Raw genomic sequence first — 20,882 nt, 5'->3', positions numbered from 1 at the left:
TAAAACCCAACATAACTTCAACAGACAAGCGTAATGAAATTCTCAGCATTATGAGCACAGTTATGGTAATAAGCAATGGTGGTGCGGCAGCGTTAAGGGGTTACAAGCAGCAGAGGAGAAAATTAAAAAGATGAAGTTGTAGGCCATGATAGTTATTTGGAGGGAGAATTAGAAAAGACTAAATCTAGTCAAGTTAAAGTAGAAGCAGCAGCTAACCCTGTCTGCTCTTATAATGGATGGGCAAAGTTTCAAGGTTACCTGACTGACTTTACAATTATTCTCACTCTTAATGTGGGAATGCAACTCCACCCATGTGTAGCCAAACTGAATGAGGATGGGTTTGGTGTTTACAGGCAGGTGGGGAAAGAGGCAAGAATGCACGGGCACAGTGCTCTGAGAAAAGGTCATTGCTTCAGCGTAAGGTCTTTCCGACTGAAGAGGAAGGTTGGTAAACAAGCTGATGCAAGCCCGGAATGGCATTGGATCGAGAAGATGTGCGGCCAAGCAAGAATGCATGTCCGGCTTTCACCACATTGTCAATACTCCCCAACCTCTTTTTGAATTTCTAAAATGGAAGAAAATCAATGGCACACTGAAGGACAGTAAATAGTATTTCATGAAAGCCATTTAATATCAAAGAAATCCAGAGTAAATTAAATATAAGAGTATAATGTGCATGAGAGCTGTCACAGTGAAGAGATTATAATAACCTTCTCAAAAATGCATTGAGCTGTTTCTGCTTTGGAAGGAATAAAAACAAAAAAAGGTTGAAAGGGAAACAAATTAACATAATAAAACCTTGTCCTATCACCCAAATAGCTCATTCATAATACACAGCTGAGCAATTATGTTTGCAACAGAAAAGACAGAATTGCATGTAGTCTTTACAGCTCTTACAAGTACACAAAATTATTCATCCTCATTTTGCTAAGACTGTAGCTCACCATTTTTTACTGCAGAATAAATGAAAAGAAAATTACCCACCTTTCTGTCCAAGACACATAACTGCATCTTACACCCACAAACAAGAGCTGTTTTGGCATCTTTAAAGCAATCATTTACCCTTCCGTTTTTTTTTTTTTTAAATATCCAGCTTGTTCCTGATTTTGATTTTGCTCTCCACATAGTATCCCAATATCCCTATTAGCCTCCCTACTTTTTTTTCCCTTTTCTCCTCACCCATGTGTCCCTTTTTATTTATCTCCTTTGTGGCGTATTTTATCTTCAGCCCACCCACTCCATCTTCTTCATCTCTCCCTTCATCCTTCCCCTACACATTCGCATCCTTCCCTCTGCCTTCGCAGTCACACCAGAGGTTGTTTGTCTCCGCAGGTGGAGGGTAGGGACTCGGCGCTCGCTTTGTAGATGGGCTTTTTCTGAGACCGGTCATCACTGGAGAGAGGAAGAAAGGGAAAGACAGAGGAGCATGATTATCAGTATATCGATCTCCCAGTAGGCACTCGAAAAGTATAAGTGAGGAAATTATAGACTAGAACCGAGCACTGGAGCCACATCTGGCTGTTGATATGAAAGTCCATTATCTTCTCTTTTGGTCTCTGTATCTTTTTATACACCCATGCTTGTAAACTCATGGCAGCACAGGTTTGTAAAGATTCAACTTTTTCTTTCTAAACCACCACAAACACAGAGTTCTTGTATAGAGCAGGCTTCTTTCCCAGTCTATATGGAATATGGGAGATCCATTAATCTCATTATCATTGCTATGGCCTTTTTTATATACTAAACAGAGAATTTAACCTGCAGCTAAAAAACCAAGCTTTTCACAAGTGTGTGGAAATACACGGGAGAGGAGGAAGGCTAAAATAAATCAAGAATGAGGTCGAATAGGTTAGACCTGCTGAGATTGAATTTCATATTCAGTGTGGATAATGCCTTCTCAAACACACTACTTTGCACATGCAGAAAGATTTTTTGCAAAAGCTCTCAATGAAGGACACAGTAGGTCACACACCAAAAACACACACTGTAACTGAAATGGCCTTGACTCTATAACATGAGACAGAATGAACAATTGTAGCAATAACCAAATCTGTAATATAAAGTCAAACTGCAGGAGGAGAAAAGGGGAATGAGTTTGGGTAAATAGGAAGGTGAATTTGGATTAAAAAAAACACACACACACACATTCACTTGTATTCAAAGGCACGTTATCCATCAGATTTTGAACTTGGTTTAAGATCAAGATCGCATGTAAAGAAAATTGATTACTTATTCTGAAACATAATCAGACAGAAAACAAGTCGTCTCTTACATGGGCCCCTTGGTGGTCCTGGTCTGCTTGGCCCTGCGGTACACATACATGCTCACGGAGAGGATGAAAATGATGAGAGCCGCAGCCGCTGCCGAGGTCATCAGCATGAGACGGCCATTAGTAGACTCATACCAGGAGGCATCCTCTGTGGGACAGATCAGTCAGACATGAAGGAAAACATGCATCACAGAGAATCTCAAATCAGAAAAACTATGAGGTTCCCGCCTCCAGGCGAAGCTTCTAAAGACAACCTTACGCTTGTTTGTGCAAGAAATGACCGTCTGTTTGGAGTTCAGTCAGTTACAATCCAGTACACAGCACTGATCTTCAAAAAGTCTGCCTGTTACAATTTTCAAAACGGTGATTATCCCCTTCATGTACATGAATTCCCAATTTATACTTAAATTTTTTAAAAAAGGGGATTTTTGTGAACCTGGTCTTTAGAGTTGTGGACAAAGTAAACACTGAAAAATTAAGGTTATAAGTATTTGAGGTAGCAACAAACACATTCTGTGTCCATTCACGTTCACTTTTCTTTCTTATGTTAAGAGGATTTCTTGACAGCCGGAGTCACACAGGTTTGAACCAAGAAGGTTTGTACAGCTACTGTACTGCAACTTCAAAGTAACAGCAAATGGCATGCATTGTTTTTGTCACATGCCTTGAAGGATGAGTAAACATTATCCCTGTGTCTAGAAATGCTTACATTTTTAATTAGTACATGTGCATCAGAGAAAATGCTGACGACGCTGGAGCACAGTGACCAATGAGTCAATTGCAGAAGTAATAAGATGTATTGGCTTAATCACATTTGTAGAGATTGCATAAATTTAAGTATTAAGATCATAAGGTTTATGAATCCTACTGGTTGAGAGAAGAGTGTTTTAAAACTGCAGTGCATTAACACTGTGTAATCATCTCACAGGTCACCGATAAAGATGATGAAGACAGATGAAGTGCTGTAAATTGGATTAGCCATAATGTTGAAATGTAATTATTTCTCTGCTAGAATGCAATCATCATGTTTCATGTGAAATGCTGCAAAACAATTTGTCAGTCATACAGATTCAGACAAAGATAAAGTCTGTAGACTCTGTAAACATTCATCTACAAACGCCATCTATTATCAAAGAGCGTTTGCCGACTTTCACTTATTATCATCATGTTTAATAATGTAATGAATATATTTAGATCATGATCACTCAGGGCTTTGTCTAAATCTCCAAAGAGTATACAATTAATATTTGAAATAAAATAAAATATTATACATTTTACTAATGACTTGTGAGTATTTCTAATATGCGTCTCTTCATTAGACTGCACCGACCACCGATCAGCCACAACATTAAAACCACAGATAAGTAAATTAAATAACATAGTACCTTGTTAAAATGGAGCCTGTCAATGAGTGGAATATATTAGGCAGCAAATGAACAGTCTGTTCTTGAAGTTGATGTGTTTGGAAGCACAAAACTGAGCAAGCGTAAGAATTTGAGTGACTTTGACAAGTGCAGAATTGTAATAGTCATACGACTGATTCACAGCTTCTCCAAAACTGCAGTTCTTGTGGGATGTTCCCACTATGCAGTGGTCCAAAAGCGGTGCAAGTAAGGACAACCTGTGAACTGGTAACAGAGTCATGGACGGCCAAGGCACATTGATGCTCATGAGAGGTAAAAGCTATCTCATGTTGTCTGATCACACAGAAGAAAAACCTGAATGCTTGCTTTGATGGAAAGCTGTCAGAACACGCAGTGTGTAACAGCTCGCTGCAGACCGGTCAGAGTGCCCATGCTGACCTGTGTCAGCTGCTGAAAGTGCCTTCAAGGGAAATGTGAGTGTAAGAACTGCATCATGGAGTCATGTTTTTTTTTTTTAATCGAATGAATGATGTTTTCTGTGGACAGCCGGGTGCATTTATATCTTTTACCTGACAGCAGGATGCACTATGGGAAGAAAATAAGCCTGCGGAGGCAGTGTGATGCTCTGTATAATGTTCTGCTGTGAAAACTTGGGTCATGGCATTCCTGTGGATGTTACTTTGACACGTACCAACATTGTTGCAGCCCACATACACCCCTCTATGAAAGTAGTGATCCCTGATGGCTGTGCCTCTTTCAGCAGGAAAATGCTTCCTGCAAAAACTCTTCAGGAAAGGTTTGAGGAACGTGACAGAGTTCAAGGGTTGACTTGGCCTCCAAATTCCCCACATCTTATTCGGGACTAGCATCTGTGGGATGTGCTGGAAGTACAAGTCAGATCCATAGAGGCCCCACCTTATAAGTAGCAGGACCTACTGATGATGTCATCAGACACCTTCAGAGATCTTGTGGAGTCCATGCCTCGATGAGTCAGAGCTGTTTCGATGGCATGAAGGGGACCTACACAAGTTTTTGGGCTGGTGGATTTAATGTTGTGGCTGATTTTTGCATGTTTGACTTGATATTTCAATCAAAAGAAAAAAAAAATCAAAGGTCAGTTAAAATCATTGCTTCATATCCTCTTATCATTTAAAGTTAAGCAGTTCTGCCACTGCCATTTTTTTTATGATATTTAAAATCCATTATGTCCTCTGGTCTGATCACATTACATGTTTGACATTTTAGGTTATTTCATTTTGGACTTGGTCACTGTTTTTACGTGAAGTGGTCAATAAATGTCTTGACCTCTTTTTGTTGCAGCATCGCAGTCTCTTCCTGCTTTTTTTGTAATTTCAGATACATTAAATATCAACCCTGTATTTCTTTCCAGAAATTTAGTACATTGAAGGTTGCACTTCTACAACTTATAACATCTGATGATGTCATAGCACCGAAATACCTGACCGCTCTGGTGACATTTGAGTGGCTGATAGAAGAGTAAATAGGAACACGGTACTTTTAGTTTTTGCTTAGGGGATGTTGATAGAAGAATTTCCCTACAGTTACGAAGAAATCCCAAACCAGTTCTCAGAATGAGGAAGTGGCATACAACATATCAAGACCCGGTCAATCAAAGAACAATTGGCCTTGTCCAGGTGGATATATAATCTTTTCTTACCGGGCAGTACGGTGATGCTGATGGTGCGTTTCTTGTTAAGGGACTCCACAGAAGGATGCTTGGCCATGCAGGTGTACTGTCCATCCTCCATCGCACTCACCTTCCTCAGTGTCAGAGAAGAGGAGGGCATTATCCAGTCGCTACCCTGAGAGGAAAAGAGGTACAAGAGAGCGTAAAAGAGAGTAATACAGAAAGAATACTGTAGAAAAACATGCTGTATTGGCCAGATTTATACAAATTAAAATTGTGCTAAAGTGAGCGCAAGAGAAATGGGGAATAGGCGATGCTTGCTGAAAAATGAGACACTGAGAGAAAGAAACACAGAAACAAACTGTAGACGGAGAGATTTGTGGAATGAGGAACAATGTAAAAAAGTGAAATAAGACCGAGAGAAACAGAAAGACTGGGACAAAGACAGAGGAAGACTACGATATCTGCGGGTGTGTGGCCCTCGGAGAGTCAAATGTCCTAAATGAAGTGTATTTACCTGAGCAGTAAACCCAACGAATGAACACACATCGACACAAGTCAATAACCCAGATAGCACCATCATCCGCAAAAAATGATGCTGCAGCAGCACAGTGTTAACATAACACATAATGAGATGGCAAGGGAGCAGGATGAATTGTTGACACAGAAATAGCAGCACTATTATGAGATAGAGCCCAACATGGGGGGAAACAAATAATAGGCCAAACACAAGGATTGGAAAACAAACAAACATAGAAGAGGGGGTAAAAAAAAAATAAAAAAAAACATTATACCATGCAAATGATTTGGCTCCTGGGAGCTGTCATTCCTGCCAAGAAAGTCCATTTCAATTTGAATGGATCTGAATTAAGAGGATTTCCCATAAAGGCCAGGTCTGGCCAAAGCAGCATTTTGTATGCAAATCCACTGGCTCCCAAAGCAGTGGCCCATTTCTGCCTCTGTCCTGCTGTCATTACCGGGGGCCAATGTGCCCACGGCGCCTGTCTGTCAAATTGATGTCGCTTTCTACCCCACATCCATCCCCGTCACACGTACAGTGGAAGTGCAAACACAGATAGAAAAATACACACACACCAAAAAGAAATGAAATAAACATTTCATCATATCTCATCATTGTCTTCAAAGTGGCATTCCTTTTTTCTTATGTAAATGGAGCACAAATGGATTGACAAGTTAATCAGGAGCGCTGTTCCATACAGGAAGAGAACGGTCTGTCATACTGATAATAATTATTATTACATCATCATAGTGACAGGGCTATATATTCAACAAATAATGACACAAACCTAAAGCGCTGCATATGATCATGTGGAGGACAAACAGTATTAGCAGCATAAAATGTCCACTGAATTGGATTTGTACTTGTAAGCCTATTTAAAACTAGGATTAGCAGTGACCCTTTAACAAGCATATTAACCCCGAGCAAACTTATCAAGAAGAATAACAAAAAGGGAAACTCAGCAAGTACGTCTGCCTGTTCCCACGATACCTGAACGGTTGCATAACTTCACTACTTCTCACTATTTACGTGCTGCTAGCCGCAGGGGTGATTTTTACCACAAAGTGAATATGTAATACCATTTTCTCACCACAAGGGCACAGTGTATCTCCCGACTCATCAACTTCCTCTTGTTCTACGTGTCAGTTGTCACTATGGCATTTTACACTGACACGTCTTAATTTCCCATGGGCAAGGGTTTCTTAACTCACCAAAGAGCCCAGTTGAATAATTCAATGTCGGTTAACCAAATACTACAAAAATCATTAGAAATCTATCCACGTAATTGTTTTCAGGTTGACTGGCTCTTGTCTAGAGCTCATTAAACTATTAATCCTCTGTAAGTGGGCAAGCTGCAATCCCCAGCGAGCGGTGTGCCCGAGCCAACCGGTCACTTAAACACAGAGCACCTCTTTTGTGGAGGGGATGGAGGACGACAGGCGAGGGGAAACAAGTGTCTCGAGAAAGTCAGGGACAGAAACAGAGATGTATTGAAGTAGGAGATCAAATTAAGAGAATGCTTGAACAAAGCCAAGAGGCTGAGAGGGGGGCCTGGTGACACTGGGAGAAGCTAGGATAAAAAATAAAGAGTTCATTTTGAGAGGGCGAGAGAGAGTGAAGACAAGGAGCGGGAAAGAGAATGACAAGTTTTCCAAAAGTATAATGAGGACACCGCCACTGTGCACATTCGCGCCACTTTCTCACCTCTTTGTACCAGTAGTAACTCGGCTCTTCTGATGAGCTGGCAGAGCACTTCACCACCACGTCGTCTCCGAGTCGCACCTTCAGATTCTGTGGGATACCCAGGTACCTGTTGTAGCCTTCTCTGATCAGTGACAGCTCTCCCATGTCTAGAAACGCATGATCGAGCATTAATGAAGCGTGGAATCTAATGTACGACGAAGCCACCTCCCAAAGCGTTCGGGACATGACTGAACATGTGTTTGCCGTGATAGCAGCTGGTAAACACTCCAATCTTTTAAGTATATAGAAGTATGAAAGCCTCCCAGTGGTATGGACTGTTCCAAGCAATCAATAACAGTGATAATAGGCTTCATCTTATCGAAGTCTTTAGAGAGGCAATGTTGTGAATAATGGTTCATTTTCTCTTCCATCTCAATAGATGGCCCACGTCCATCCAGCTCCTGGCTCCTCTCCCTCTCTGTCTCCTTCGCTCCTATAGACCATTCTAATCTTTTCCTCTTATTGATTCCCCCCATGAGGCTGAGGAGCCTATCAAACAGCATTACCGTCGATTTGATGGCCACTGGGAAGATAGAGGACACTGAAAACCTGACTACCTGTGACGTTTCATTCAACATCCTACAGTGGTAGCTTCAAACTGGAGCTTTACCAGGGGAATGTGTCTTTGTTTACTTGGAGCACAGAAAAAAACCCCGACTGCAGTCAACTTTTCATAGGTAACAGTATTTGCACTGGATCTGTCCTTTTTGTTGTGTACCCTCGGCAGCAGCATTGCATACACACGTCTTTTGTCATTCATTATTAATGTGTTTATCCCTCACTGTGAAGAAGGCTGTGTCCACAGTGTCTGAGAGATTGTCTTTACCTCCCGCTGGTGGGAAATATGAGGAAAATTGGTTTCAGAGTCTCTTCACTCAGTCGTCTCGTCTAAACTGTTTACCATTGCACATACAGGTGATTTTCTGCTTCTTTTGTTGTTAGCAATATCAGTATTCTCATATGTGCCACAAGTTTCCTTATTGAAAGTGAAACTCAAACGCTGTTTTTATGTCGCTCATTGTCAGATTTTTTTTTTCTGGAGTCTTTTTGAGTTCGGCAACATGAAAATCTAAGGTTTAATTATTTGTCAAAAGGAAAATACTGTGTCACAGAGACATTGTCCCGCACACTCTCAGCAGGCAGCTCGTACACAACGCCCACCCGCACCAACCCAGGCACTCACAATGCACTTTGACGTTGAACGGCTGGGTGGAGTTGTCTGGCTCGGTCACATTGTCGGCGTGTGAAACACAGCGGTAGGGCCCATCGTTGTAGCTTCCTGCGTGAGGAATAGACAGGATGACACTGTCTGAAGTCCGCTGGATCTGTACGAAACTGTAGCAGTAAGATCTCTCCCAGACTGGACGCCAGCCCTGCATGTACTGGGAAGGAGAAGGAGAGAAAAAGAAAGAATGAAGGGCACAGAGAGAAGAGAGACTTTTATTTACTTTCTGATTTACTTTTTAAAAATGGAAAAGAAATACTCCAAAATACAGTATCCAGACAATAGTTCTGTAACTGGACACAAGTTTAGGGACTAATACGTTATTTTGTGGGCTACTTAACTGTACAAGAATGTGATTTATAGTGAAACATGTAAAATTATGGAAAATATAAATTCACTACTTGAATTAATATTTGATCATTGCTGAATGACCAGGTAGCAGCTGTATATTTAAATATGTTTATTCTGAGAACATTGTAGCAAAATATTCAAATAAGAAGTAATCCGAAAGTAACATTCAACTCACATGACATTACTGCGAGGAGAAATTAGAGGAAATACATTTCATGTGTTGCATTTTTGTAACATTCTCCACTGTGTTGCAGTTCACTGCCCGTCTTGGGACAGGTTTTGAAAATGAGGTCAGGGAATCAATGATATGTGGAAATATTCAGTGAACTTTCCATGCTTATCAGTCTTATCAGAGTTATTTCTTTTCAGATTTACAATATGTCAAACAACAGAAATAAAACACTTGAGAACTTTGGCCTGTTTTACCACTACTGCAATGTTACAAATAAGGCCAAATAACAGGGGGCTCCGGAACTTTTGAAATCCACCACAGCTTTTTTGTCACAGCCAGCCTCTCATTTGCTCCCATGGCTCACCTTGGAGAAGACCTCAAAGTGGACCTGGCTGATGTTGAGGTCAGAGTCTGAGTACAAACACTCCAGTTTGATCATCTCTCCCTCCAGAACTGGCTCAGTCGGTCCTTTAATGAGCAAGGTTGCTGCATGTGGACAGAGATTACAGATGAGTGTTATTGATCACAATATGAATGGACATGGGGGGCTCAGGAGGGAAGCGATGTTAACCTGAAGTGGGGATGAAGCAGCTGTTCTGGCAACACTTTCAAAACAACCTCTGCCTTTTCCTGACATTTGTTTCTGGCTCTGTGAAACTGCAAAGTCACCATGGGCACATAACAAGCAACAGGTTCTTCCACTTTATTGACATTGGTGGTAAAGAGAGGCCGTTAGTCTGTCACTTCAGGCAATAACAACTGCAAAACTCAGTTACATAATTTTACACAATTAGATAAGATAGATAGTTACTTTATTAATCCCACAAGGGGAAAAAATGTTTCGCTACAGCAGCATTATAGGTACAGGAAAGCAATAAAACAACAGTAAAAAATATTAAATATAAAAATGCACAGTATATACAATAAAATAGAATAAAATAAAATAGAATAATTAAGAACAAAGTCCAGGGCTGCAGTTAAAACATTTAATTGTTCGTATCGTCAGTCTCCCGATAATTATTGTAACATTTCCTGTTTTAGTCTGAGCCTTGTAACCACCAGGGAAACCCCATCGGTGTGACAGAAGAGAAAACAAAGCGTTTTCTCAAGAGAGCAGATCAGTTAAGAGAGACACAGGCAAGCGCATAAATAGGCGATTAGAAACCACACAAAGCCCAGGAGCAGTGAACTGCATGAATGTATTTGTGGGGGAAAAAGGACCAGAACCAGACTTGGAGATTAAACCAATATCTCATTACAGAGTAATAAATAAAATTAAGATCTTTGAGACGACTGTTTAACAGTCAATGAGAAATATAAAACATATTTACCATAACTCCCCTGAATCAGGACGACCACTGCAACAAGTAGAATTGCTTTCATGGCTGCGAAAAACCTTTTAAATATGATCAGAAATGACGTCGTGTGTTCCGCGCAGGTTCTAATCTGAAATGAAAGTTTGGTCAGTATTTATCAGTGTAGGTGGGGCTTTAATCTATGGCTTTTTCAGGAAGTGCGTGCAAAATGATCTGAACTCTGAAACCACCGAAAACGATAGCTTTCATCCATCCATAACAAGATACAGACACAAAATAAAGTGCTCTATAAGCCTCATCATGTCTACGGTCTCATAACAATTTTTTTTTTTTTTTTTTGCTGATGAGTATTTACGCGTGAAATATTGTTTGTGTCCACAGAAAGAAGAGCTGCTGCCGCTCCAATAATCAAATTCCCTCGTAGTGCGTCACCAGTGTCCAAGGAGAACCGGCCCTATCACGTTTTCACTCTCAACTTGTTGTTAAGATCATTGTTTCAACAAAATTTGAAAGCAGTGGCGACATATTGCCTCAGAGCTCGGTAATTTCCTGGCTTGATATGTAATGCCGAACAAGCAAACATGTTACGCTTCAGTTACTTTGACCTTTGATTGATTGGCTGTTAAACAGAGCCGAAACGGAGACAAGATCGAAAGAGATTCTCTGTCGGGGTCTCAGAGTAACGCTCAGTTGAAATGCTTGAGTCGTCAGTTCTTCATTTTTCATTATAATTCGAAAGATGATAATGTCTTCCTGTAAACACCCTGTGTATGCTGTAACCTTTGACTATTACTGTTGAAATTACAATATCATTCCAAAAATATATATATAGGAAAATTGGAGAATATGCCTGTAAAAAGGTGTAAAATCGTATAGGTATTTTTGTTTCTAAGAACCAACAGATTTAAACATTTAACAACAAATAAAGTGACCTCTTTATAAGGTCTAAGTTCTGTCCCATGCACTTTGTCTATCTTATACATTATTCTGACTTTATTTTTAATGAATAAATCACACAAACATACATATCTATCCTGTCTATGGGGCACCTTGATAGTGGTTTGAAGAAACTGGTGATGATAAACGTGCTTCATTAAAGCTTGACCATGCGTTTCTAGGTAATGATAAACGCAGCTGACTCCTTGTTTATTCCAAATAATTTGATTTAAAACTTTATATTTAAAGTTTTTTAACATGCATTGTAATTATTTACCAGAAAGGCGTCTTTATAATTCCCTAGTTTTTCTGAACAAACTTTTTTCAATAATTGTTATTATATTTGTTCACACATGTATAGACCACTGTGTAATTGACGTATTTGAAGTGTTGTTATATTGTCTGTAATATATTGCCTTTGTATTTATGATTCTTCACCGTGTAAAACGAATAAGAACAAATTGTTTGCTTTCACTGTTCTACTATATTCACTGCGAGTATAATTTCCTGAGGTCGATAAGAGCTCAACAAATTCATTTGTTGTTGATGCAGTCCCAGAAATATCCAGCAGGTGGCGAAGCAGAGGCGACATATTGCCACAGGAAATAGATCCAATCAAAGCGGAAGTACTGGAAAAATAGCCTCGCTAATTGTTTTAGCTGTGCAGAGGCAAATTGGGGGGTGTCTTTCTGGATCAGACTCACTCATTGTCGTCCCCGTGACGCCGAAACATGGACAGATAGTGTTTGTTTAACTGGGTAAGTTCGCAATTCAGCGCGTATTTTCAGAATGCAGCGAGCAGACAGCCGCGCTGCCAGATTAGCTGCTAATGTTAGCCTATCCGGCTAACGTCAAAGCTTGGTAGCGGCTATTGTTTTTAGCACTAAACGTTACGTTAGGGTCGGTCTTTTTTTTTACTTTGTTTGTTTTATTTTGGTTAAACTGCACCCGCATTTGAATGGAAACATATCTGCTCTCTTTTATTTTGCGAGTGCGGGTTTTTTTGTTTTTTTCTTAATCTCGCTAATATTTTAGATTTCGCCCACAGCGTTTGTTTTACGGGTCCATTCCTGTGTCTTTGGTTTCAGCACACGTCTTTAATCTCGTAGTTCAAACGATTGTTAAAAGTTCAAGTCGTGAACTTTGCATTGAAGATAAATTACGATTTGATCGTTTCTGTTGAAGAAAATCAAGTAGAATTCAACGTGTCGTTAATTAATATAATTTTTTTTTTTTTTTTAAAAGAGCAAAGCAAACAATAATAAAACACGAATAATAAAGAACTCGGCGAATCCAGTTTGAACAGCTTGATCAACCTTTTTTTTTTTTTTTTTTTTTTTTTTTTTTGCCTCTGTTGATGTTCAATTGTCATTTCTGTATTAACAATCATTTCTGTCCGTTTTCCCCCAGGTTTACGGTCGCGCTCCCTGTGGAAAGATAATCCATCACTTCTGTGTCCTGGCTTGAACTGTTGCTCAGTGCTCATAACAGGCACAGAAGGGCCACATTAGTTTTGTCCCCCCCCCCTGTGAAACTCCAGAGTCTCTCTACCTTCCCCCCCCCCCCTCTCCCCTTCCTGTGTGGCCACCAGCATGGCAAACAGCACCACAACAGTAGTGAAAGGTCTGCCCCCGGGCCCCGCGGGCAGAAGTAGTCCGGAGGGGTCTCAGGTTAGTTCATATTTCTTTTTTTTTTTTTTTTTTTCCCCCCACTGTACTCAAAAACGCTGCTGTCGGGCTGAGTTGCCGCTTCAGCGTCTGTATATTTTCCCTCCAGCTCGGTGCCTGGAAAAGACAAAGTTTGGAGCCGTTATATTTGGCTTAAAGGTTTTATTTCTCCATTTATTATCTCGTTGTCCAATTGATGAACCCTAAATGTGAATAAAAGTGTCTTGCTTTCATCTTTGCACTCATAGCTGCCGTACAACATCTGTCCACTGGCGAGCTTTGTAACTGAATGGATGGATACGTGTGCTGTATTTCTAGGTGCTCAGTAAAAAGAAGCTGCAGGACCTGGTGAGAGAGATTGACCCAAATGAGCAGCTGGATGAAGATGTTGAGGAGGTCTGTCGCTGGTTTTAATTGAGATTGTTTTTGTTTTTTTTAAGAGTATAAAAAAAAAGCACAAGCAGCAGTGGAATTTTTCCTTTGAAATTTCATGTTGCGCAAAAGCTTTCTGCCACATCCATTTGGAAGTCCTATTCTGTTGAAAGCTTGACTACATGATAAATGCAGCTGAAAATATTCGGGGGTTTTTTTAGCCAGCGAGTGTTGCTTTTTTAAAAAAATTGAAAACCATTTAGGATTTTCAAAATGCCTGTCTCTTTTCAGATGCTGCTCCAGATTGCAGATGACTTTATAGAAAGTGTAGTGACAGCGGCTTGTCAATTGGCACGCCATCGCAAGTCCAACACATTGGAGGTGAAGGATGTTCAGTTACATCTAGGTAAGTTACTTCTTTTTTTTTCTCTCGCAGAATTGTGTCATTTAATATTTATAGGGTGGGTTTATTTTTTTATTTTTGTGTTTTATTGAGTGACATCTGTCGACAGAAATGATATCGGCTACATTTATTGTAAGAATTGGATGTGCGAGTTTAATTTCTTCATGTTATAATTATACCCCTTTAGGCCATAATTGGATATTTATGTGGGAGTTTTGTTCTGTGAATTGAAAAGGTTATTTATCAAACATTTGGTTCATTTAGCAGAACATTTGTGACCATTAGGGGTATTGGTTCTTTTAAAATTTCACAACAATGTCGAACAGACAAGTCTTCTATTCATCTTGAATGACGGCAAACAGGATTCGGAAAATGAAAGAGCTTCATTACAAATGTGGAGACGGTTTCAGATTACTGGCAGGTAAACTGTCATCTCCGCTGCTTTGCCGTGTTCGGTTTGAAGCATGCCGAGACAGAACTCAGAAGTTTAAACGATTTACTTTACAGCCTTGAAACGTATTTTTGTAAACGAGATGGAAATGATATCTTTGGAGTGTGACATTTTCCTGATAGACTCAGTTACTTGCAAGGAAATGATTGCCTTCGCGGCTGATGTGACTGTTGCGTTCATGTGGCCAAACGTGTGTTGGACGTCCTGAGTTAGTTACAGCCTGTGTCCCACCGGCATTGTGCATTGCTTTTCTCAGAGCGCCAGTGGAACATGTGGATTCCTGGTTATGGCTCAGATGAGATCCGGCCGTTCAAGAAGGCTTGCACCACAGAGGCTCACAAACAGGTGAACAATAAAAGGCTTTGTTTCTGCTACACATGTTAAAATATTACTGGTACATACACCAGTACCAGCGGAGAAACTTGTCAAACTGCTAAATGACAAACTCGTATTTGTCAATACCGTTTTGTGTTGTGATAAACCTACGCTGGTCCTAACTGTGTGCATTTGTTTGTTGCAGAGAATGGCACTGATCCGCAAGACAACCAAAAAGTAGCAAGACTAACATGTTGTACCCACTCTGTGTATTTTCTTTTTATCCTTTTCAACCTTTTTTTTTTTGACTAATGAAGAAGAGGTGGTGATGGTGGGGGTATTATTTTTTTTTCTTTTTCTTTTTGACATCAAATAGTGTTTCATTGTCATGTCTCCCTAACTTTTGAGTGTTTTGCCAGAATCTTGGCACAATAATGGTCTGTTTGATTCTGATTTTGTGGCCGTTAAGCTAAGTCTGGCAGAACTCCATTGCATTTTTGTCAATAAACATTTACTGGAATACTTCTATGGGATTGGGACCTTTGCTGTATGTGGTACGCCTTTTGAAACTCCTGAGCATTTGGATGTGACTGTTACTGACTCATCTGCCACCTTTATCTTGCTAATAAGATGTAATCATACAAGTCGAGAGTATGTGAGAGATTATGACTCCCCTGTTTACCCACTCTACTCATACAATGCCCTTGATTATGTCATTAGTTAATAGGTTTATGATACCAAATTCCAACTTCAAATGATGGCTGCAAATACACAAATTTCTTTGCCTTTGTTTTTAGACATATACGTGCTGTTGTGTATTGTTACTATTACTGTAGTTTTATTACAGCAACACATTTTATTTCAACTATCTTTTTAAATTGTATTTTTACTTTTGTCTATTTGGCAAATTACATAAAAATAATAATAGAAGAATTGTTCTCTTGGTGCTGACTTTCCAGTGTTGGATTTAAAAAAAAAATAAAAATAAATGACTGATATGATCAAACAAGGAGAGATGTTGGAGTATGGCTTGTATATCCCCTGACATTAGTTAGCAAATGCTTCTTAGTACAAAGAAAATGGCTATATTTAAGCTAATCAGAAATGGTTTGACATTGCAAGTGTCCTCAAAGAAAAATGTTAGCTATTGCTGGTTATATAACAGCAATTTCCTCTTCGTGATGGAAAGTGGCCCTTCAAATTTATAACTGAAATTCCCAGTAGATTTAGAAATTCACACTCATGTACAATACATGAATTAAGTCTCAGTTAAAAGGCAAAACGGTTACAAATCTATGAATGAAATGAGTTGGCTTGCTGCAAGCTTGCGGAGGACTGAGGACAGAAACAGCAGTTAACAACCTGTTACGTCTCGTAGCGAAACTAATTTACTCCGTTAGAAACTACATTACTTGTTGCAGAAACACCGAAGACTGTTCATCAGCCAGATGAAAGATAATTGCAATGGAAACCTCTCAAAACATTTCGAGGGAACAATATCCAAAGGCACCCCGAGAGATTTGATTTAATTAATTTCAAGTGCACCTGAAAACCACTCACTGATGAGATGTGCAATTACTGGTGATGCGACAAAGCCTTTTTCTGAACAACGACTCCGGCTTAAAATGAAGACCTATGGTGATATTTCTAACACCAACGGACTCGGTCTCCCTAATTGTTACAGGCAGAACGAGCAACACAGACAAGAATCACAGGATTATGTTCTGAAACAGACTCTTGAGGGGGGAAAAAACAACAACCTTGTAGTGCAGAAGCTCCCACCTTCTTTTACTTGCAACCCCCTTAAAATAAGTCGGTCTACTTGCGATCCCTCATTATAAATTACGAGCGTGGTGTGGACATAAGCTGTAAGCAGGTAGACCAAGAATGAATTTGTTGGCTCCCCTAATGAGATAAAAAAAAATACAAAGTACTTCCCAAGAACAAGTCTCACTCCTTTAATTGTCTCTCAGATATCTTGTCCTGACCTCCGGGTTTAGGAGCCAATTTTGCACTGTGCACATTTTAAAGTACAAAAATCGATACTATAGATGATACCATCCCCAGCTTTTAGATTGAATACGGTTGTGACAATCGCATCTTTAGCACCTATTGGACCGATAGAGGAAAAAGCATAAACTGGATGTCACAGCTACAACCCCGGCCCCGACTCAACGGAGGTAAGTAGTTACCTCATGGGTCCATTAGTCTGATATGTTGTGGCCCCCCCCCCCAAAAAAAAGAGAACAAAGTCATGTGTCTTATAACTACAAAAATCTATACATTTTGCTATTAAAAGTCTGCACCATCACTTGCAGTTTTGTGAAGCTGTAATTTGTGAGGCACTGTTTAAGCAAAAAAAACCAAAACAAACACCTATGTTTTCAGTGTTATTTTGGCAGGAATCTCATCATCAAACCAGAAGTGAGCAAACTGAAATTTTGATCTGATTGTGGAATTAGATTCGGAGCAGCAAAGTCATCAGAAGCACATTAAACAATAATCGATACTACAGTAGTCAAGAAATTTCCCTCTAAAACACAAATGTCATCCTGCTGGTGGAAGGAAAGAGGAAAGTTAGGACTAACGAGGAGGAATCAAGTCAAATATCAATTGCTCAAAACCGTTCTGTTTAGCCCTGAATTTCATTTTTTTTTTATTCACGTTAGGAATGTTAAAGTATTGTACAGTCACAAAATGATCAGTCTCTAACATTAACCAAATAGTCAAGGCCGTATCTTTACAGCAAAAATGCATTTACAGTCAATTTCCTGATGGTCAGACATTTACAGTTAAACTCCACAAATCCAGTTTCCTGCCGGACAGCTCTGGTTCTGCACGAGTGACCATTGCCACTTCACAGTTCAATCACAGCACTTCTTGCTGTTTTGGGGAGCTGTGCAGGGCTGATAAATGCTGGCTCTCTGCAACCGCAGCGTCTGCGGGAGCGCACACCTCACTCCGTCCCAGCCCTCTTGCAGCGCTACCTCACCAGTCAACAGGCCCTGATAGACCCACCGAGTGAGCAGCTCGAAGGCCTCCCTCACATTTTGGCCCGTCTTTGCAGAGGCCTCCACGTAGGCCATCCCCAGCTGTCCAGCCAGCTTCTCAGCCTCTTCCCGGCTCACCACCCTCTCCGAGTGAGCGTCCCGGTCACTCTTCTGACCCACCAGGATGAACAGAACCTTGTGCGGTTGCAGCCACTCGCACACCTCGGCGTGCCACTCCCTGATGTGGTCAAAGGAGGCTCGGTTGGTCATGTCGAACACCAGCATGCCTCCGACCGAGTTGCGGTAATAAGAACGGGTCACTGACCTGAGGAAAGAAGTGAGGTGAGGGGGGAGGGGGGGGGGGGGGAGAACAAAGTAAGATAGAAGGAGAGAGCAGTGGTGCGATTTTGCCGCCAACTTATTTCCTCAGTGAGTAATAATAGCTGCAGTGTTTGAGTTGAGCTCTTTAAGATAAGCAGATTGACAAAGAATCTGTCCTTTGTTAGAAATTGACAACCATCGTGATTTTTCTCACCCTAATCATGAAGCTGTCGACGGGCACGTCGTTCACCGATGAGTCAATTAAAGTTCAAAGGCTGAGTAAACGGTCCTCTCTGCCAACTGTATGTAAAACAGTCCTTCTTCATTAGAGCACTCCTTATTGAAAACAAACCCAATTTGGCCGAGCTTTTTGCTGACTCGAGGGATTACAGATACGATGCAGCGTGGAGGTGAAAACAAATAGGCGCAGTTTGCAATTTGCTACAGTTCACTCAACTGGAGGACAGACTGAAACATGCTACTCCTGGCTCTTTCATTAAATATGCTGAGCATGGAAAATAATGCCTTTTCAAATATCTGCCTATAGGATTACGCTCACAGCGTTTCTGTACACGTGCGCACTAATCTTACGAGGGTGACAGGGTGGATACACAGTCATAGCTGAACGCAAATACAGCTCTGATGTTAATGGAATAACCGGTGGTAGTTTATTTAGAGAGTGTATTTGCATGCACGGTGAAAGCGTCCTTCGTATTCACCACCTGGACGGTGTTTTCATGACACGTTTTACTGTCCTAAACAAAGAGGCAGAGAACTGCAGCACAAGGCCTAACGCACTGAGAAGTCCTGTGCAGGTTTGATATATTAGGACATATAACAGTGCAAAGAATCCAAGGATTAGAAGTGTGATTTTTTTTTTTTTTTTTGGACAGGTGTTACTATGGGAGGCAGCAGGACAGCCTGTCAGGTCATCCTCACCTGAACCTCTCCTGCCCGGCTGTGTCCCAGAACTGCAGCTTGACCCGAACACCTGGTTCCACCTCCAGGAAGTGAACATAGAAGTCTACACCGACTGTCTGGTTGATGGACTCCAGGAACGAGTCCTCAGTGTAACGCCTCAGCAGGGAGGACTTGCCCACGGTGGAGTCCCCCAGCATTATGATCCTGAACTGGTACTGCCACAAAGTGAGATCCATTGTAACTATCTGTGAGAAAAGAGAAGTTAAAACAGGGAAGGCAGCTTCTGGAGATGTAAATATACAAATAGAAGTTCTGGGAGGGACAACAACAAAAAAAACAATAAAGATGAGGCAGAAACAGTAATTAGGATGTCAGTAAGATTAGGTAAGGTTCTTTAAAGAGGAAAATAGTAAGCGCACCAGATGGATTCCTTGAGACTGGGAAGAATGAAAGAGACCAGCAATCCCACACAAACTCACCACCGTTTGGTTCCCTGCCTCTGATGCTTAAAATGTTGAGAAACCAACAAGCAGCCACTCCTTGTTAAATCTCACAATCAGCGGAGCAGTCCGTGTTCACCGCCATCCCAAACCCTCCAGGCATCTGATCTACTGCAGCACAGGTCTCTCGGTCACATTCCCATGGTGCCTCATCAAATCTTCCACAAAAGCAGGTATATGGAGAAAAATCTGCCCTAAAAAGTAGATCCCAGTGTCGCAACAGTTCTCATCTGATCAGCTGGTCTCGAACCGCAACTGTGAGCATGTGCATGAGTGGCACGGGTGTGGACTTTTAAAGTTTGCCTGTTGATACTTGACAAAAGGAGGGGCGGGAGCACAGGAACAGAGGGAGGGCCAGATGGGGGGAGAGTAGATGAGAGCCGGGAGGAGGAGGAGGCGGGGAAGGAAGTAGTGGTTGTATTTAATCATATCAAGGGGAATTGTGCCATTTCCTGTTGACACCAAACATAGAAAATGAGGGTAAATGTTTGCAACCCTTCGTCCACAGAATTTGCCGTAGCTTTTATTAATTTATGATCTGTCCGTAGTGTCCACCAAAAAAGGGAAGTTGATAACAATGGAGCTTTGAATCTCCTGGGAAAAGCTCAGGATATGATTCATTTTTCTACACTAGCTTTGTTGGTACGTTAGGTTTATTTTTTGACATGCTTACATTTGTATTGATGACTACATGTCTGCTGACCGATATTTTGTAATGACATAATTGCTATTTTAAAATCAAGCGTCGGTGCCAGTTATTAAAGGCAAAATCTATGACCCAAGTGTAAACATTTGGGCACCTCTTCAAAATTACGATTATTAACAGAAAATGATCAAAATTCTAAACACACATTTAGATCCTATTTATATTAGAACAGGTTATCACAAGACGACTTGAATTTAATTGATTTTTTTTTTTTCTCGATACCGTTTCAAAGTGTTATTTCATTTTTGTTTCCGAGTCATCTGTATGGACTCGTTGGATCACCTGCGCAAGTCGGTGTGTTGATTCTTTGCTGCATTTTGATGTTGGGGTGTGATTACAACCACGGCCTCATATGCGCATTTTAACATCATAAATATATAAAAAAAAATAGGCCCTTTTTATTCATTTGGGTCACAAACGGATAAATAATGACGTTGGCAGCACACGCGTTATTATGCAAGCTAACCAGGACTGTAAATGTAACTTGGAAGTTTGGTGCATTCAAAATGAAGTTGGCCGTTTTATCGGTCTTAAAATGCCAAACTTAATTTCCCATTTCCTACAGTTGACTCAAAAGGTCAGATTGTCAGATGCCTGCGCATCAGCATATTTCATTTTAGTATGTTTTGGGTCAGATATAGACGTTAAAGGATAATGGACTACAAAATTGTGTTTGGTGGCAAAAGGCCTCA

At 40.7% G+C, this 20,882-nt stretch overlaps 3 protein-coding genes across 3 annotated transcripts; 1 reads left to right on the top strand and 2 right to left on the bottom strand.

Annotated features, from left to right (window-relative positions):
- Positions 1-607: 607 nt before the first annotated feature.
- On the bottom strand, positions 608-10,747 carry LOC138193984 (opioid-binding protein/cell adhesion molecule). The gene is made up of 7 exons (XM_069142323.1): positions 10,624-10,747; positions 9,657-9,778; positions 8,728-8,926; positions 7,506-7,651; positions 5,312-5,456; positions 2,273-2,417; positions 608-1,392 (listed from the first exon to the last, which is right to left on the bottom strand). Exons 1-7 carry the CDS (start codon positions 10,673-10,675, stop codon positions 1,305-1,307), a joined length of 897 nt encoding a protein of 298 aa, XP_068998424.1. The 5' UTR covers positions 10,676-10,747; the 3' UTR covers positions 608-1,304.
- Positions 10,748-12,956: 2,209 nt separating this feature from the next.
- On the top strand, positions 12,957-15,278 carry taf12 (TAF12 RNA polymerase II, TATA box binding protein (TBP)-associated factor). Its single transcript, XM_069142322.1, has 5 exons — positions 12,957-13,214; positions 13,530-13,607; positions 13,875-13,989; positions 14,694-14,782; positions 14,958-15,278. Exons 1-5 carry the CDS (start codon positions 13,137-13,139, stop codon positions 14,991-14,993), a joined length of 396 nt encoding a protein of 131 aa, XP_068998423.1. The 5' UTR covers positions 12,957-13,136; the 3' UTR covers positions 14,994-15,278.
- Positions 15,279-16,317: 1,039 nt separating this feature from the next.
- On the bottom strand, positions 16,318-20,827 carry rab42b (RAB42, member RAS oncogene family). Its single transcript, XM_069142321.1, has 3 exons — positions 19,464-20,827; positions 19,003-19,229; positions 16,318-18,067 (listed from the first exon to the last, which is right to left on the bottom strand). The coding sequence occupies exons 2-3, from the start codon at positions 19,218-19,220 to the stop codon at positions 17,617-17,619; spliced, it is 669 nt and encodes a 222-aa protein (XP_068998422.1). The 5' UTR covers positions 19,221-19,229; positions 19,464-20,827; the 3' UTR covers positions 16,318-17,616.
- Positions 20,828-20,882: the final 55 nt, after the last annotated feature.

This window comes from Embiotoca jacksoni, unplaced genomic scaffold (genome assembly GCF_022577435.1).
Source record: "Embiotoca jacksoni isolate LCO1_2020_lvr unplaced genomic scaffold, fEmbJac1.0.p SCAF_11, whole genome shotgun sequence".
Taxonomy (NCBI): Eukaryota; Metazoa; Chordata; class Actinopteri; family Embiotocidae; genus Embiotoca; species Embiotoca jacksoni.
This window is presented reverse-complemented; position numbering and strand designations above follow the sequence as displayed.

Bases quoted from the DNA above. Each gene is read 5' to 3' on its own strand.
- LOC138193984 (XM_069142323.1), bottom strand. From the start codon at position 10,675: ATGAAAGCAATTCTACTTGTTGCAGTGGTCGTCCTGATTCAGGGGAGT. The intron at 5,457-7,505 runs GTGAGAAAGTGG...TTTTCCTCTCAG, and splicing joins GTTACTACTGGTACAAAGAG to GGTAGCGACTGGATAATGCC. The intron at 2,418-5,311 runs GTAAGAAAAGAT...TCTGTCCCACAG, and splicing joins CAGCATCACCGTACTGCCCG to AGGATGCCTCCTGGTATGAG.
- taf12 (XM_069142322.1), top strand. From the start codon at position 13,137: ATGGCAAACAGCACCACAACAGTAGTGAAAGGTCTGCCCCCGGGCCCC. The intron at 13,215-13,529 runs GTTAGTTCATAT...CTGTATTTCTAG, and splicing joins GTAGTCCGGAGGGGTCTCAG to GTGCTCAGTAAAAAGAAGCT. The intron at 13,990-14,693 runs GTAAGTTACTTC...TGCTTTTCTCAG, and splicing joins GGATGTTCAGTTACATCTAG to AGCGCCAGTGGAACATGTGG.
- rab42b (XM_069142321.1), bottom strand. From the start codon at position 19,220: ATGGATCTCACTTTGTGGCAGTACCAGTTCAGGATCATAATGCTGGGG. The intron at 18,068-19,002 runs GTGAGGATGACC...TTCTTTCCTCAG, and splicing joins GCCGGGCAGGAGAGGTTCAG to GTCAGTGACCCGTTCTTATT.